Raw genomic sequence first — 16,747 nt, 5'->3', positions numbered from 1 at the left:
CCTCTTCCCATTGTTTCCCTCTTCTTACGAAGTTTGTCAATATATCGACGACCAGCTGTTACCACCGTTCGACCATTACCAGTACGCTGTACTCCTCTCTCGTCCCGTTTATTTCGCGACCGATCGATCCCTCTCGGCGAGGAACCGATTCCCCGCGACGAGAAGAAAGTGCAAAATACTTTGATCCACGGCTCGAGTGCGGCCAGTTTTTCTTCTCCTTCTTCTTCTTCTTCTTCTTCTTCTTCTTCTTCTTCTTCTTTCGCGTTAAAGAGAAACGGTCCAGGGTGGAGGACCTCGATGCGCTGGGGTGGGGCGCGTCGTGGGTTCACGAGAGGGTTGAGGAGGGGCGAGGATCGAAGGGAGAGCAGGGGAGGGTCTGAAAGAAAAGAAGAACTACTCGCGAGACGCTCTCCTGCCGGGGCTTGACCCTTTTTTTAATTGCATCCGGACCAAAGTTAGAAACAACGACAACGCGCCTTCTTCTTGTCGCGTGGACGAGGATGATGGGAGGGGAGGGGGGGTTGGAGGAAGAAGTAAACGAAAGAACAGTGAGAGGGGAACAGTTGGCGGTCTGTCGCCGGAAGAAATGATCAAAAAAAACACGTTTGGAGGAGACAAACCGCGGAACGTGTACGTTACGTGTCTCTCTCTCTCTCTCTCTCTCTCTCTCCTCAGGGTGGAATGTAAAATATGTGGGTCAGGGTCGCGCTCGAGAGCATCGAGTTCGTTTCCTCTCTTTCTCTCTCTCTCTCTCTCTCTGTTTCTCCTTCGTTCTCTTTCCCATCTTTTTTGTCCGTCTTTTTGCTTTTCCAATTTCACCCTCTCCGCCCCTTTTTTACGTATACCGCCCATCTCTCAATTTCCTCCTCCTCCTCCTCCTCCTCCTTGTCCCCTCTCCATTCTTCTTCATCTTTTTTTTCTTTTTTTTTTCTTTTTTTTTTTTTTTTTGCTCTTCCCTGAAATCCGACTTTAATGGCTCGTGCCGGGGGTATTACACTTCCTCTGTGATATTATTACAGAGAGATTTTTATACGGGAGGAGACGATCCTCCCCCTTTCCTTTAGATCTTGGTCCTCGCTTCGACTCGAGAAGTGCTTTTCGACGATCTTCGTCTTTACGTTCATTAACAGAGTAGTACGTTTGCTTAATCGAGGATAATCCCTATTGTTTCCTGCTATGGATAATAATTGGAACGCATTAACCGTGAGTGAGCCTGAGGGGTGGGTGGTGGATTAGGCTCGACGTTGTTTTGAGCGGGGAAGCGCATTGTTCGGACACTTGTTTCCGGGATTTTTATCCGGGAAAGGAAAGGTCGGGAATAAGGCATTGTGCCGGAATGAAAATTGTACATAACGTGAGATGGAAAATAATCCAGTCAGTTTATCGAGTTATCGAGTTAGAGAGAAGCGGAGAGAATTGTCCCTCTCTTATTTTATTTTCTTATGCGAGAAGAGTTAAGAGCAGCGATAATATTGAGAATGAAAAAATTTTGGGTAACGATTCAACGATGAACTCGAGGGAAATTAAAGAAGAAGAAAGAAAGGTGTAAAGACTTGTCTTGAGATTGGATTGTCTTTTGAATTTTGAATGAAGAAAGATTGATCGATAATGCAAATGATCACGTGTTGTACGAAGATTGGAGGAAGAAAAAAAAAGAAAAGAAGGTTTCTATATTTTGCTTCGATAGGAAGAGTTTATGGAAGTCGATCTAATCGTGATATTCGATCTCTTTGAAATTTTATGCTTACATACGGAACGTGCATTTTTCAACGATTCCATCATTATCTCGCATCTAGGTTTGCGGAACGCTAAGTTTCTTGAATGAGCGTTTTATCGATTTTGTCGGATGAGATACGAGCCGCGGAGTGCCAACAATAAAAGTAATATTCGTGTGACTGGGACATATTTCGTGTCACGACATATAACGGGATATTTGTATTTTCCAAGAAGAAAGTTAAATTTTACTATAGTATAGTCTGTCATCGAATTTACTCTAATTAACTCATTCTAAATTTCTAAATTCATCAACGTATCACGATCTGATAAAATTGCTCTCTGAATTCTAATATATTTCTCGCGTGTGTGCATATCTTTTTTAATCCGGCTAACAACATATTTTCTCGACGGAATTAATCATTTTTTTTTTTTTTTTTTTTTTTTGTTTTTGACCACCTCGCTGTCGCGTATGAATTTTCTAGTTTGTTTACGATTTCATCGCGTTTTTTTTTCTTCTTCTTGGAAATCAAGTTGCTATGATCGATCGATAAGTTGCTGTCAAATTGCCAGTGGGAGGTTAGATGTGGAGTGAATAAATCTTGCACGCGCCATTTTCTTAGGTACGTCGGCTTGGTATTCCCTATTTAACAATAAGGGAAAAAGGAATTTAGGTCGGGTAGAAAAGTGATCGAAATCGAAATAGTCTCGTTTAAAGTTTCACGATATGGAAACCGGGTTGCGTTATTTTATTATTCAACGAAAGCGGGGAGGGGGAAAAGTGAAATATTTATTTCTCATTTATATTTAACCGCATCGTTAGCTAGTTACGTCATTTAACATTTATAGAATACTATTATCGTACATATATATTTCATTATCGAGCTACATCCTCGATTTCCAAATGTTATTCTTAATGTTATTAATAATTCGATCGAGTATATATATATATATATATATATATATATATTTAAATTTTAAGATATGATAAATAAATATTTCTAGAAAACTTTTAGAATATTGTTTTAACCATCGATCACAAGTATATTAATTAATCTAAATGTGTTGTGTAAAACGAAGGCAAAGCAGAAACAAATCTGGTAAAAAATTAAGTAATAAAGCGAGATCTCGCTCATTGAACGCGTTATATCAAACGTGAATTCAGCGATAATAAAACGATAATAAAAGAAAGACTTGATAAAAGATTTATGGGTACACGTAAAACGTTTGTATCTTTATGAATCATTTGTTTTATTACACGATGTTGATAAAAAGATCGTATAAATTTCTCGAAGCATAATTCTCTCCAATGCAAAATCAATTTCGTCTAATCATATATTAAATGTTGTAATTCAATAATTGGAGAACGTAAAAAAAAGATTGAAAGTGTCATAAAATAAATCATCTCTCTCTCCCCCCCCTCCCACAATATAAATCTCTTCCCCTTCGATCCCCTTAAAATCGATTTCAAAAACGTAAAGCGATTAACTACGAACCGATAAAAATCAATAAAATTCATTTCACGATATATGATTATATATATATCGAAATGTTTCCTCAAAGATCCTCTAGTTTTGATACGCAATCTCGACCCAACAAGAAATCCAGTCTTCAATTTTTATCCGAAATCGTGGAAGAGAAGGACACGAGAAAGTACTTACGCCTCACGAATTCCTTATCGCGTATTAAATTCATCCCCCGAGACAGCACCATCCCTACACCACATCGAACCACTATCGAACTTCCACGCGACGATCCTGTTTCCAGTTCACCGAGGGATCGCGGATAAAGTAAACTAAACTCGTCCTTAAACTTGCGATCCTTTCGAGAACTTTGACGAACGCGCGAGTACTTTTCATTTAGGTTTAGCTTTCTTCGACTCGGTTAATTTTCCTTTCGAGTGCAACATCCCTCCTCCTCTTCCTCCTCGTCTCGAAGGGAGGGGATCTGACAGGGTGGTTGGTTACGGTTGGTCCACGAGTCAATCGTCCGATGATAAATCGTTTCCAAGCCCTTAAGTCGACGATCGCCCGTTATCCCGCGGCTCGGATTCAGAAAATCTGACGCTGTGATATTAATAAACCGTCGAAGCGAGCAAGACCGCAGGTCAATTTGCGCGGCTTCGAATCCCTGTACGGCATGTGATTACCGTTTGGGATAAGTTGGACGATGGTGTCTGTGCTTGGCTACGATCACGTGTTTTAATCGTTTTCTTTTTGAACAACGTTGTTATGTTAATAATATCTTGGTTATAGTTTTGGTACCGTAAAAATTATTGATCTACGAATTAATTAGGTTTCAACGATTATCGCGTAGGTTGAAGACGATTCGTCGATAGGGATCGTTGACTTAAGTTGGAGAGCAAATGTAATAATAATGATATATATATATATATATTTGCTGTAGCAGATTAATATCGCATGTGTATTTCAGAGAAGAAGAAAAAAATTGTTTGTGAACGAAGGTATTGGCAAGAATTGATTGGATCTCAAGTTGTTTTGTTAATCGGGTAAAATAAACGATCAGAGATTAATTGATTTTTCATTTTCTCGAAATTAAATATATTCTTTTTACGATATTTAAAATAAAAGTTTTGTGTTTTAAATTAATAGTTTCTCGTGGAGAATGGGTTTAGCTCTTCTCTGTATAAATATAATTCCACTCAAGGGAATTAAATTGACCTCAATATGTCTATTATATGTCCACTTGCAAAAAAACCATAATAAGACCAATCAAATTATGTCTTTCTGCAACTTTCATGCAACTTTATATGGTAAACGTTCTTTTATAACAACGAGTAATTTACGAGCTTACTTATTTGAAATAACCACGTGAAGAGATCCGATCTAATAACGAATCGTTAATAAATATTCGTCTAATACAAATTATTTGACATTCCATAAAATAATCAAGTAAGTATGCAACACCGATTAATACGATTCGGTTGATCGCTGTAATCTATCATAAATCTAAATTTTATTCTATCGTGAACATTATTTTACACGCGTGTATGTACAATTGTTATAAAATCATGCGAATCCATCCAACTTTCAAATCCACGCATCTCAAATGATTTTCATAAAAGAAACCATTTAAAGAACACGTTCGTTTTCGACAAAATTTAATTAACATACGCTTAGAAACTTAAAAATAACTATCAATATATTACAAGTGTATTCGATAAATATTGAACAGTTTACCAGAATATATTTTACATACGTGCATTCAATTACAAAATCGAATCTATTTAATTTCACGCAATTTCAATATCACCTTGTTAAGTCTTCATTGATATTGCCATTAGACTGATGATTAATGACGTTCGCTATAATTTCGAATAAACTTATAAGTCTCAAGCAACGTGTACGCTGTCCATTAAAGAAAATCTGATCAAGAACGTAAAGAACGAAGGGAGGGGAGGGTAACGCGAGGTTAACGTTTCGTTTCGTATATCATCGAACTATATACTCGATATCAGATATACTCGATTCCTCGTTGCTTGTTGTTTAAGCCCTTTCGTAGAGATCGTAGAATCGCATCTCGAGAATAAGTAGACAAGGAGGGGATCGAGAGAATCTTTCCTCTCTCGTTCGAGTATCTGTGTACGTATATAATAAGAAAAGAGACGAAAAGAAAAGAAAAGAAAAAAAAAAGAAAATAATCGATGCAGATTAGAGACAGTAGAGACACAGTCGAGACACACCCGCGATTAACCATTTCCCCACCGATGTCTATCTTTTCGAAAGACCCCGAGAACACGGAGGCGGCCGATCTGCAGAGGAAGCTGGAAATGCTGAACAACATGATGGACCAGGAAGCACGAGCCGAACAGGCACGACGACAGATATTGTACAATATAGGCCACTGTAAGTACTCGCCAAGTCACTGTTTAAGTGGCTGCTGTTTTATTCGAAATAACTCCTCTCTGCGCGACACGAGAGGGGCGTCCCCGATCGATTGTTAACGCTAAAAAAAAAAGAAAAAATTTCGATTCACCTCGCGCTAATTTCATTTTTTTACTTTTCAATGCCTGTCCACCATCATCGATGCCGATTATACGCGGAATGCTTCTCGATCGTTTCGGTGGTTAAATTCTCGTTTATTATTATTCTACGTGAATTATAGATATACAGGCGGATACACGTTGGAATATTTATGATTTCTTCTCCGCGATTCGATCGATTCGATTTTTCGTATTTCGACTGACATTGCGCTTTGGATACGGTAAAATTGAAAAGTAAGTATAATTTAAATTATTTTTAAATCGTTTGAAATCGTTGTCGATTTATACGTGTTTTGTTACGAAAATATTGAAAAATATCGCGAGTGTCGTAACAAGGAGATAGATCTTCACTTTTTTTTTTTTTTTTTTTTGTAATTTGATCGTAAACCATTGAAATAAAAATTTCAATTTATTTATTTATTTTTGTTATTATCGTCGATAAAACGATATGTATTATAACAGGAAAGGCATATTAAATTGGGAAAATGAAGGACAAATGGGGATGAAATAATGTTGTAGAATCGTGAATTTGTTTAATGGAACACGAGTTTGTGTTATAAATTTAAACAAATTTTCGGGATATCTCCAGTTTGTTATTTACCGTTCGTTAAAATCCAACGCGTTGTGTCAGTTTTCATTCGAGTTAATAAACGCGTATTTGTTTTTTTTTTTTTTTTTCGGCTTTGTCAAATAAGAACAATGTGAATACAATCAAATTCACACTACGTATATATATATATAACATTCATTGTTTCAAATATCAAATACACATTTCGCACGCGTACTTACGAATATATACGTTTTGTGTTAATTTCACATTTTTACAAATATATCTTGTCGCTTAACCGGATATCATTCATCACAATTCCTTAATGCAGATATGTTTTTTATTTTCGAATTTCCAGGCTAAATTCGCTCGTATGCTATTCTCGATTACCGCGATAAAAGCTTGGTACGCTACGCTGTCGGCTTCTCGTCTCGAAAATCGATTCCATGCTAGATTCATTTCTTTTTTTTTTTTTTTTTTTTTTTTTTTCCATCCGTGATCACCGACTATACATACATATTTTCATCAGGGTATTTTTATTATGCAATTGCAATTGTGTTATCCACGGAGTTTGCACGTGGATATTTTCTATCGGCAAGCACGGTATATACGAAAATCCATTCCTATTGTTGGTTATCGACCATCGAGAATCGTCGGTAACTTATCTCTAAAAAAAATTCGATCCCCGTTGAAAAAAGAATAAACCACTTATAATACCGCTATACATATATATGTATATGTGTATGTGTGTGTGTGATCTCTATACCCATGGCATGATAAAATTTTCAACGATGCATTTTATTATTATTATTATTATTATTATTATTCATTTATTTATTTTTTCTCCACTCCCTCTTTTTTTTTTTTTTTTTTTTTAATTTTATTAACGCACCGAAATTCGATCGATACTTGCCCACTTCTTTCTTTGTCTCTCTCTCTCTCTCTCTCTCTCGTTTTTTTTTTCTTTTTTTTTTTCCGTTTCTCTCCTCGTGTGTTGTGACCTGCCTGGGCGAAAAATACTTCACAATACTCTTCTTATTCTTCCTGAATGACACGTCAATTATCTCGATATCCAAACGATGTTTAAAATCGCATGGGCATTAATTGTTTCTGTTTCCCTCCGCTGTTGCACCGTTTCAATTATCGGATTCGTCCAATATCGACCAATTCACGTGAAATCTCAAGTACTTTCGAAACGAGCGAGCGAGAATAAACGCGATATCGCGCCTTTTCTTTTTTTTCTTCTTTCTTTCTTTCTTTTTTCGACACGCCAGCATATTACTCGCGTATATTATCCCTCTCCCCCTCCCCGATTTCCAACCACGTATTATTTCGTATTATATCGCCATTTTATATATATATATATATAATATCTTCTCTCTTGCCCTGGGAACAGAAAAATAGAAGGAAAAACTCATCGGGTGGTTCGTCCCCCGGATAATCTCTCTCTTATTCGAGATGATCTCGCGATTATAGGGGGAAGGATCTCACGATATATTTTATTCCAAGGCAAATTTATCTCTGCATTGTTACACGCGTACACACGCAGCTGTATATTTTGATTTTTTTTCTTTTTTTTCTTTTCTGTTTGTTTTCCTTCTCTCCTCTTCTTATTTCATTACCAAAAAGCAATTTAAACTTTTCAAACCGCTTTCGAACGTGCTTACGACTTTTTAGATTATTTCTTGTGACAAAAGGTGGTTGTTGAATCGCACGACAATTAGCGAACTTGTGTTTTATTATGCATTGAGATTTTTTTTTTTTTTTCTAACTTTACACGAGCGATTGTTCCACAAAAGAAAAGAAAAGAAAGAAACAGCGATCTTTATGCGCCGGTTTGGTAACGTTAAATTTGAATTGCCTTTCAGCCGGTTACTCGGAGGATTCCGACTATACGTCAGACCTGAATTATCCAGTTGGCGGACAAGGTGCAAACAGCTCGGCTTCGCAGTTTCGTACCGCTGCCAACCAATTGGCCACCCCTCAGAGATCCCTCGAGACCTCGAGAGAAAATAGCTACGAGAGGGATGATCATCAGGTACGATCGATATATTTTGTTGTTATCTCGATCCGTTAATTGTCCACTTTTGGACAATCACTTTTTGCGACCCACCTAGTCGGCCCCCCTGGGAATCGAACACTTTTAACACTGAAATTTTATCGATACTTTCTTCACAAATATTGAATATTGATAACCGATATCGTTCGATTCCGAAAGTGGCGGAGGAGTGTCGATTAAATCGTTTATTATTGAATCGTATATTAAACGATTAATCGTATTTAATATTATCCGATATTGGTTTAAGTTTATCAAATATTTCTTGCGCGTGAATATTTGAACCGGCGAATACCGAATCGTTACTTTTTAAATTTAAAACGCGCGAAAGATATTTGCCTCGCGTATTACGTTTATCTATAAATAAACCGTTACTTTAAATATTCCTTCATTTCTAATATTATTGAACAAATTAATTCCAAAATGGAAAAAGATAACGATTCTCTCTCCCTCCCTCTAGTGAATGAACAATGAAAGGTATAGTTCCCCTAAGATGAAAGTTTATTCGTCATGAATTTATCATTAGGATTACTGGTTTTCAGGGAGGAGAGAAATCGGAAATCTATTTCTCAGATCGGTTAAATATAGCTCGCGAGATAAATTTCTTAATAGAAAGTCGTTTAACCTCACCTCGAAAAGGTTAAATCGGTTATGCAGTTTCTCTCGAAGGGAAAAAACGGTGGCTCGAGCGTTTTATCGATTGTTTCCAGATTCCGGCTACGGTCGGGGGAAGGCTGTCTATAATTAATTACGCGGGATACAGCGGATCGGGCCACAGTCCGCGATACGACGAACCGTATCCCGAGGAGTGTCCACCGCAAAGGTATTCTCAGTCTCAGCACGCTTCCGAATCTTCTGAGCCGCTCTTCTACAACAGCCGGCCCAGGCACTATAAGGAGTACAGGTATTTGACATTTGGACGAGGCTCTCGTTGAGACACGCGCGGGATCGATGTAGAGTGTCAGTGCTGGAAATAAGGTTTCCTTTTCGAGCCAGTAAACTGGTCGTGTAACTAATCGTGGTATTTTCTTTTTTTTTTCTCTCCCCTATTTCTGTTTCTCTCTTTTTCCCTCCCCCGTGTTGGTTCGAGTTTATTCGAGTTTTTATTGTGATTATGATTAAAACAGGGCATATTTTAATTTTTATCGATTTATTATTTTTTTTTTTTTTTTTTAAATATTGAAGAGCTCTTTGAAGAAATGATAAGTGTGATGACGTACCTTTTTTTGGGGGGGAAAGATTCATAAGATCGCGTACAAAGAAGTTGAAGGCGATCTTGAAATCTTGTTGTTGAAAAAGGAGATGCAGAAAAAATTGAATGTCTTAAATGAATAATTTATATAAGTATACTTACTCGATTCATTTTTTGTTAGCCGATTTTTCAATCAGCTCCTCAATTATTCTTTCGCTCGAATTATTCTTTCTTCTGAATGAACCCGATAAAATTACAACTCGAGGCAATTTACTACACAGCCCTGATCGCGTGATACTTGAAGAGAAGAAGGAGAAAAAAAAAACGTTTATTGTTTTTTGTTCTGCCTGATTTAGACGACGGAAGCATACGTGGGATTACGAGGACAGGTACGAAACAAGTATCCCAGCTCTGTTTCGTGAGAAAAGTTAAATACGATATTCATCGCATTTTTCAATTGTAGATCACACGTTGTTCCATCTAGCATATTTTTCATTAAACGTGTCACACTGTTCTTTGGAGCACCGTTGAAAAATAGCTTCCATAAAAACCATTGCACCATCTGGACACACACACATTAGACACACACACACACACACACACACACACACACACAAAATTCAAGATAGATCATATTTACAATTTATCATTTATTTTGCCGCAATGTTTTATCAAATCATTTGTACAATTTCATTTCATTCCAACACTCACCATGTATCAAATTAAAAATTGCTTAAGCTCGTTTCGAGATGAGTCTAAAGGATATGTTCACGCGTGTAAAAAGTAAGAAAGTAGAGAATTTTTTATAGGAATTTTACAGGATTCGAAGGAATCGATGAGGATTTAATGTAGATTAAGATTATGTATACCGTAGTTTGATATTTTTAACGAGATTTTAAAGAGAATGCATCGAGCATCCACAGGTAGTTGCATGAGGAGAGACTATACGAGGGAATTATCCTTGGAAATATCCTTTAACCAAATATATATATATCATGCTTCCAGCGAACGTGGTCATTAAACGCGGCTCATTTCATCTCCGCTTTTATCCCTCTTTGTCCGATTGTTAATGTAATTTTATTTCATCTTTGTCTCGTGATTTCAGTCAAGACGGTTGGTATAGCGAAGGTTACGACTATCATGGGACGAGAGTCGACGAAACCAAAATCTATAGCGATACCGAATATTATCCGAGTAGTACAACGAGTGCTTCCAGGCGGAGAGGTAAGATGTCGCCACTGTACTTTGTTACTTTTTGGCCAACAATGGATATGTTACTGTTTCCGGTTCATGAAGATTTAATACGTACATTTGATGCATATATATATATACAGCGTATATAAGTTTCTGGAATAATAGTAAAAGGGATCGTAACTCGGTTTATTTCCGCATGTGAACACACAGGGCATCACAGAAGACCATCTTTGGAAAGACAGATGACTTTATACGACGACCATTCTTACTATACCGATGGATATAGTAGCGACGGAAGAGTGGGGAAAATGAGCGCCACGTATCCTGAATGCCAAACGGACATTAGGTACAATGAGTACTACGATAGCATCACGGGATATGGTTATCAAGATGAAAGGTGAGTATTATGTACGTTGTTAGGCTATTCGTTTCAATCTTTATTGTACGTGATAAAAAGTAGTATTTAGATATGTGAGAAAAAGAAATGATAAATCGGTTTTTTCAAATTTCTATTTAAAGTTGTAAATAAAATACAATATATATATATTAATTTGTTTGTTTAAACATTGAACAGGTATGGGCAAGACGACGAGGATAGACAGTGGGACAGTGGAGGGAAGTGGTATCTAGGAACTAGTACCTATTATGAGAATAAACGGAATAGAAAAACGCTTCCACAGAGGCCTGCATCTAGTATCGGTATTCATCGACCGGATTATAGACCAACGGTTACCAGACAACGCAGTTACGAATCGGAGGAACTCAATTATAGGTATTAATCTTGTTATATCGTCTTCTTTCCCAAATTACTTATCGATAAGATTGCAAAAAAATAATTATTTAACTTGTGGATGGATTACAGTGGTCATAGCACTCGTCGTCGAAAACCGCTACAACCGCAACAACGACCACCGTCTCGGCAAGAAGGGACGGGTAAAAAACTACCTCCGACACCAACAAAACCAAGCAATGTTATTATCAATCGTATGCTTGCCACATCGAGCAGGCAACTGCCAAAGACTAGAACTCCTTCCGAGGAGAGCTATCACAAGTCTGACTACAACGAGGACTATAATTACGCTTATCGCAGCCAAGATAATTTACCTCAGGATACCTACATTGACAGTATATATAGCGAGCAAAGTGGTTACGACCAAGTGCACGCGCCTGGCAAAACTCAATACGCTGAGGATAGTCAATACGGGTCCAGTTACACGCCCCAGGTCGATGACCAGTATGGTCGTTCGTATCAAGAGCCACGGACACAGGATACGTACGATCGATCGTATTTACAAAACTCGTATAAGGACGAGTTTCAAAAGCCTTACGTGGAACAGAACACTCAGGTTTATCAGGATACGTATCAAGACATAACATATCCGAACTCGAGCCAACCGAATGATCAATACACTAGCCAACCGAACGATCAATACAGGAAAATGAGCGGCAGAGATATGATAATAGACGACAATTACCAGGTGATGGGTTACGATCAGAACAACGTTCAATATCAGGACAGGAAGAATGTATCTGCCTATAAGAATACGTATCAAGAGCAATACGATGGTTACAACGTGCCGTCGAGCGTATACGACCAAAATAACGTGACGAATACGTACAATCAATACCAACAAGAGCAATACGATTCTCAGTACAATATAAACACGTCGACTGATTATCAGAAGACATATCCGGATACCCCGTATAATCAAGAAACGTACAACGCGAAAGCCTATAGTCAAGAAACTTACAATCAGGACACGTATATTCAGGATACGTATAATCAAGAAACGTACCATCAGCAAGAAGAAACGTACAACCAGCAAGATACGTACAACCAGGTGCCCATTTCGCAAAGTAATTACGAGGATACTTACAGCAAACCCCAGAAGGATTACGTTAATTATCAAACGCCGTATAGCAAGGAGGAAACTGTGAACATGACGTACGAGAATGATTATCAAGACCAGTATCAAGAGCCTTACGAAGACTCTTATCACGAATCTTATCAGGAGTCGTTCGAGGAACACTACAAAGAGAGTCCAGCTGCCAGTACGGAGAGAAGAGCAAGCGAAGTTCCGGAATTGTCGGTGACCACGCCACGAGGCCAGACGAGAACGAATGGATATCAGTCGAGCGAATCGGACTATTACCTCATGTCTCAGGAGAGTCAAGACGTGTCCTCGACCGGCGTGTCGAGAAAGAAGAAGCACGAGAAACGGGAACCTAGCCCTCTCGTCCAGCAAAATACCGATTCCTTGGAATCGAAAGACGACGAACTGAAGGAAATCGAAACTGCCGTGAGTTCTATTAGTAGCATTCCACAGAAGAAAGGAATCAGTGATTATCCGACACCTGCTGACTCCAGTTCCGTTGCCCCCACTTCGATCGAATCTCCCCAAAGTAATCTGCAGCCCGCTACAACGATGGTTAATCACGTGACAGCCAACCATATTCCAACAAGTATGACGGTGACGGCAATGGTTCACACGAGCATGGCTAACGGGAAACGATTGACGAGAACTGAATCGTATCAGGAGGAAGTGATCGAGGACGAAGAATATCCGGAGATCATACCGAAAGAACCACAGAGGAAAGACTCGCAGTTATCGTATCAGAGTCAACACTCTTCCCAGCACAGCGTGCATTCCCAAAAACCAAAATTGACCAGAGGTGATTCTTACGCCTCCGACCACTTCCCCGAGGAATCGTACAGCAGAAGAAGTTCGTACGCCCAGTCGACGAGAAAAGACTCTTTCTCCTCGACTACGCAACAAGAAAACTTTAAACCACCTCTCACAAGAACAGACTCGTACCAAAACAGAGGCAGCTACGGGCAGAACTTCAGTGCTCCTCAACCCATTTCCAGAGCTGAGAGTTATCAGCGTGGATATTTCAACGACCAAAAGTCTGTGGAGGAACCGGAAGTTTGTGGAAGAAGCCTGAGCAATGCGGTGAACGACGATTATAAGATGAGGGAGGAGTCTCTTGAAAGGTAATTACATTAGATGACGTTTCATAATTTTATAAAAATGATATCTACGAATTACGCGTATCAATTATTGAAGGTACGAGGATGAACCAATGCTTCGTGATTCTCGAGAGGATTCGTTGATGGACACGTACAAAGCTACACCGCCCATGTCGCATACCGATAGTCCACGTGGTAAGATTATCTTCTTATTCTTCTTTTTTTATCCAATGTGCATGGATACGTTACATCTTCTTCGCGAGATTAATGTTGTGCACGTTAATATTTTTTAATCTTGCCAACTTGCAGGAAGCATAACGAAACAAGCGTCTTTGGAAGAAAGTGTTCAAATGGATACTCCACCGAGGAGTCCACCGGAACCACCACCGGATAAGGAGCTTCTAGAGATGGTTGGAGCTGCACCAGTGCCTACACAGTTGAAAGAGAGACCAGAGATGACGGCGAAGCAACGATGGCATTGGGCGTACAACCAAATAGTGATGCAACTACGGGTGAGTAATAATCGTATTTTCCTTTAGAATAATAAGTACTTTAAGGGCAATTTTAAAGTTTGAACGATATTTAAAAACAAAAGAAAAGAAAATACGAACGATTGAACGGTTCGATAAACCGTTATATTTGAAACAATAAAGTTGCCACAGAAATAAACAGAGAGGAAACGAAATGAAAAATGACTTTTCATTTCATCGAGGCGCTAGTCAACGACTCCTTAATGCGACCTTCCGTAAAATCATGCTGGCGACCACCCGCATTTTTCCACTAGACCTTCGTTGTTACAACCACGGCCTTGTCGATCATTATTTTCACGATTCAATTAATTTGTCACGTATTATCGTCCCTCTCGAGATTCCATCCACGAGTTCCGAGACTTTATCACCTGTGTTACTCACGTCGTGTCCCACGTCGTTGTCGATTGGAAGGTTGCCACGAGTCCGTTGATCCTTGTCGATATAACGTAGATCGTAGTAGTTGTATAAACGAACTTGAATCGACTACGCGATTTCACAAATGAGATCGATCAATTTTTGATACACATTTTTCGAAATTGAAATATGCAAGCAATTTTAAAAAAATCTAATTACTTAGAAAAGAGACAATGTTGTTTAATTAAATCGGTAATTTTAACGAATTGAAAACCATTTATACAAAACTAATAATCGAATAATCAATCGATAAATTTAAATCTCGAATATATTCATTGTGCCAAACTCGTGTAGCAAAAAAAAAAAAAAAATAAAAAAGAAGAGTCATCCGCGAATACAGATAATCGCAGAAAATTACGCACGTCCTAGAAAGTACGCATAAATCACGAATAACACGTGATATCACGGTGGAAATAGTTATCTGTGTCAGTTGTAAACGAACAATGAACGTTCATTAACGTTTTATCGAGAACATTCGGGAAGAAATACGAGATTAAGTCGACGCGAATACTCGCGCACATAGAGGGTGCACAAAGGAGCGTAATCATCCTCCTGAACAGGAGAAAAAATTTCCAATAGGGAATTCGATACGATTATTTAACGAGTCTCTGTAAAGAAGAAAAGAGAAAGAACAAAAAGGGAGCGAAGAGAAAGGTGAGAAGAAAATGAAAAGAAAGAAACAAGTGTTTGTTCAAATCAAATCCCGTTGCGTGGAAAGGAGTTGTCCTGCAGGAGTGTTAGGGTGCGTTTTATCGGCCTCCTTGTCACCTTGAAAATATCCGTCGCTCTTTGGAAGCGGAGGATTAACCAACTCTAACACGAAACTTCCATTAACGCAGCCTTGTCGCCCAATCGTGTCACTAAGTAAGTACGCACCTGACGCGCTCCTGGAAATCTTTCCAGTCCGATATATACGGGGAGTAACTGGCCTCCACGATGGAAAATGTAAATTCGTCCTGAATCACGCGTTGAATCGAAGTTGGGGAACGTTTCCTCCTTCAACTCGTTTCAGACATTTTCACCAGGAATTGCCTATGATCAAATTGCAGCTGTGAACGTAATTTAAATTCCGTAGGATTCTCTCATCGTGTTATCTTTGGACCCGAGCTTGTGCGAGACTCGATGAATTTGATTTTCTGATTGTTGTGATTCTTTTTTGAAGAGGGGACGAGAGATAAATATTTCTTTTCTATTAAAGAAAATCGTTGGATTGAATAATTAATCGTTGGTGTTCATTAAACTTTGAATTTTGAATGATGTTTCAATCGAGAGAAAGGAAATACTCTGTTTTCAGAATAATTTCGAAGAGTTTAATTAAAAAATAAATATATCAGCATATAATCATTTCATTAAGATTTCGTCCCGGAAAAATTAAACTCGATAAACTTAACCGCGATAATGATTCGATTTAACAATTTCCTACGTTTCGTAATTCATGTCGTGTCACTTTTTCTCCAAATAATAATTTCAACCAGATATTCTTTAAAGTCTCGTCGTTTGCATCGAGTTAAGAGATTCCTCGAGCCGGAATTTTCCGGATTTTCGCATGGAAGATGACGCATGGCCTCCTTGTCTTCTCTCTTTATTTCTTCTTTAAGAAAGAAACTAGGATGCCATTTATCCCGAAAGCTTTAACTTGAACAGAGTTTCTTGTTGAGCGTTGATTCGAGCGATTTCCAAGAGCTTACGTCAGCGACCATTATCTTTGCCAGAATCGTTGAAATGCTTTCTGCGTGTAATGCAAATACCTTTTTACACTCGATCATTTCCATTTTCACGAATTTGACTTATGCATACAGTAGTGATACGATAATAAGTTTGGCTTTCATCATCGATAGTGCTTGACACTTTTCCATTTGAATAATTGAAAATCGATGGTTGAAAAAATTTTTTACACGACACAATGAAGTATCAATAAGTTGAGCATTTTCATTTTCATTTTCTAAATTATTACCGTTATATTAATGAAGATATTGCTTCCAATTAACTTGCAATCTAACAATTCTTTCAATTGATCTTTCTTCCTCGAGAATCAGGGAAGCGGATCTGAAAAAAAAATTTCTAAAATCAAAACTATGCAAAAATAAACATTGGAAGGCACAGCACGTTCCCTCCTCCCCCTAAAAA

General features: G+C 38.3%; 1 protein-coding gene across 1 annotated transcript in view; it reads left to right on the top strand.

Annotated features, from left to right (window-relative positions):
• The window catches only part of LOC105735548 (uncharacterized), a 113,100-nt gene that overhangs the window by 70,703 nt on the left and 25,650 nt on the right, over positions 1–16,747 (top strand). Inside the window, exons 6-15 of the mRNA XM_086907327.1 lie at positions 5,460–5,579; positions 8,132–8,301; positions 9,030–9,223; positions 9,868–9,900; positions 10,617–10,735; positions 10,916–11,102; positions 11,280–11,477; positions 11,568–13,700; positions 13,774–13,871; positions 13,986–14,188. Coding sequence (XP_086763453.1) covers positions 5,460–5,579; positions 8,132–8,301; positions 9,030–9,223; positions 9,868–9,900; positions 10,617–10,735; positions 10,916–11,102; positions 11,280–11,477; positions 11,568–13,700; positions 13,774–13,871; positions 13,986–14,188 — 3,455 coding nt within the window. The remainder of the gene's footprint in view (positions 1–5,459; positions 5,580–8,131; positions 8,302–9,029; positions 9,224–9,867; positions 9,901–10,616; positions 10,736–10,915; positions 11,103–11,279; positions 11,478–11,567; positions 13,701–13,773; positions 13,872–13,985; positions 14,189–16,747) is intronic.

Source organism: Apis florea, unplaced genomic scaffold (genome assembly GCF_048593485.1).
Source record: "Apis florea isolate Af1SG1 unplaced genomic scaffold, ASM4859348v1 contig_2839_pilon, whole genome shotgun sequence".
NCBI classification, from domain to species: Eukaryota; Metazoa; Arthropoda; class Insecta; order Hymenoptera; family Apidae; genus Apis; species Apis florea.
This window is presented reverse-complemented; position numbering and strand designations above follow the sequence as displayed.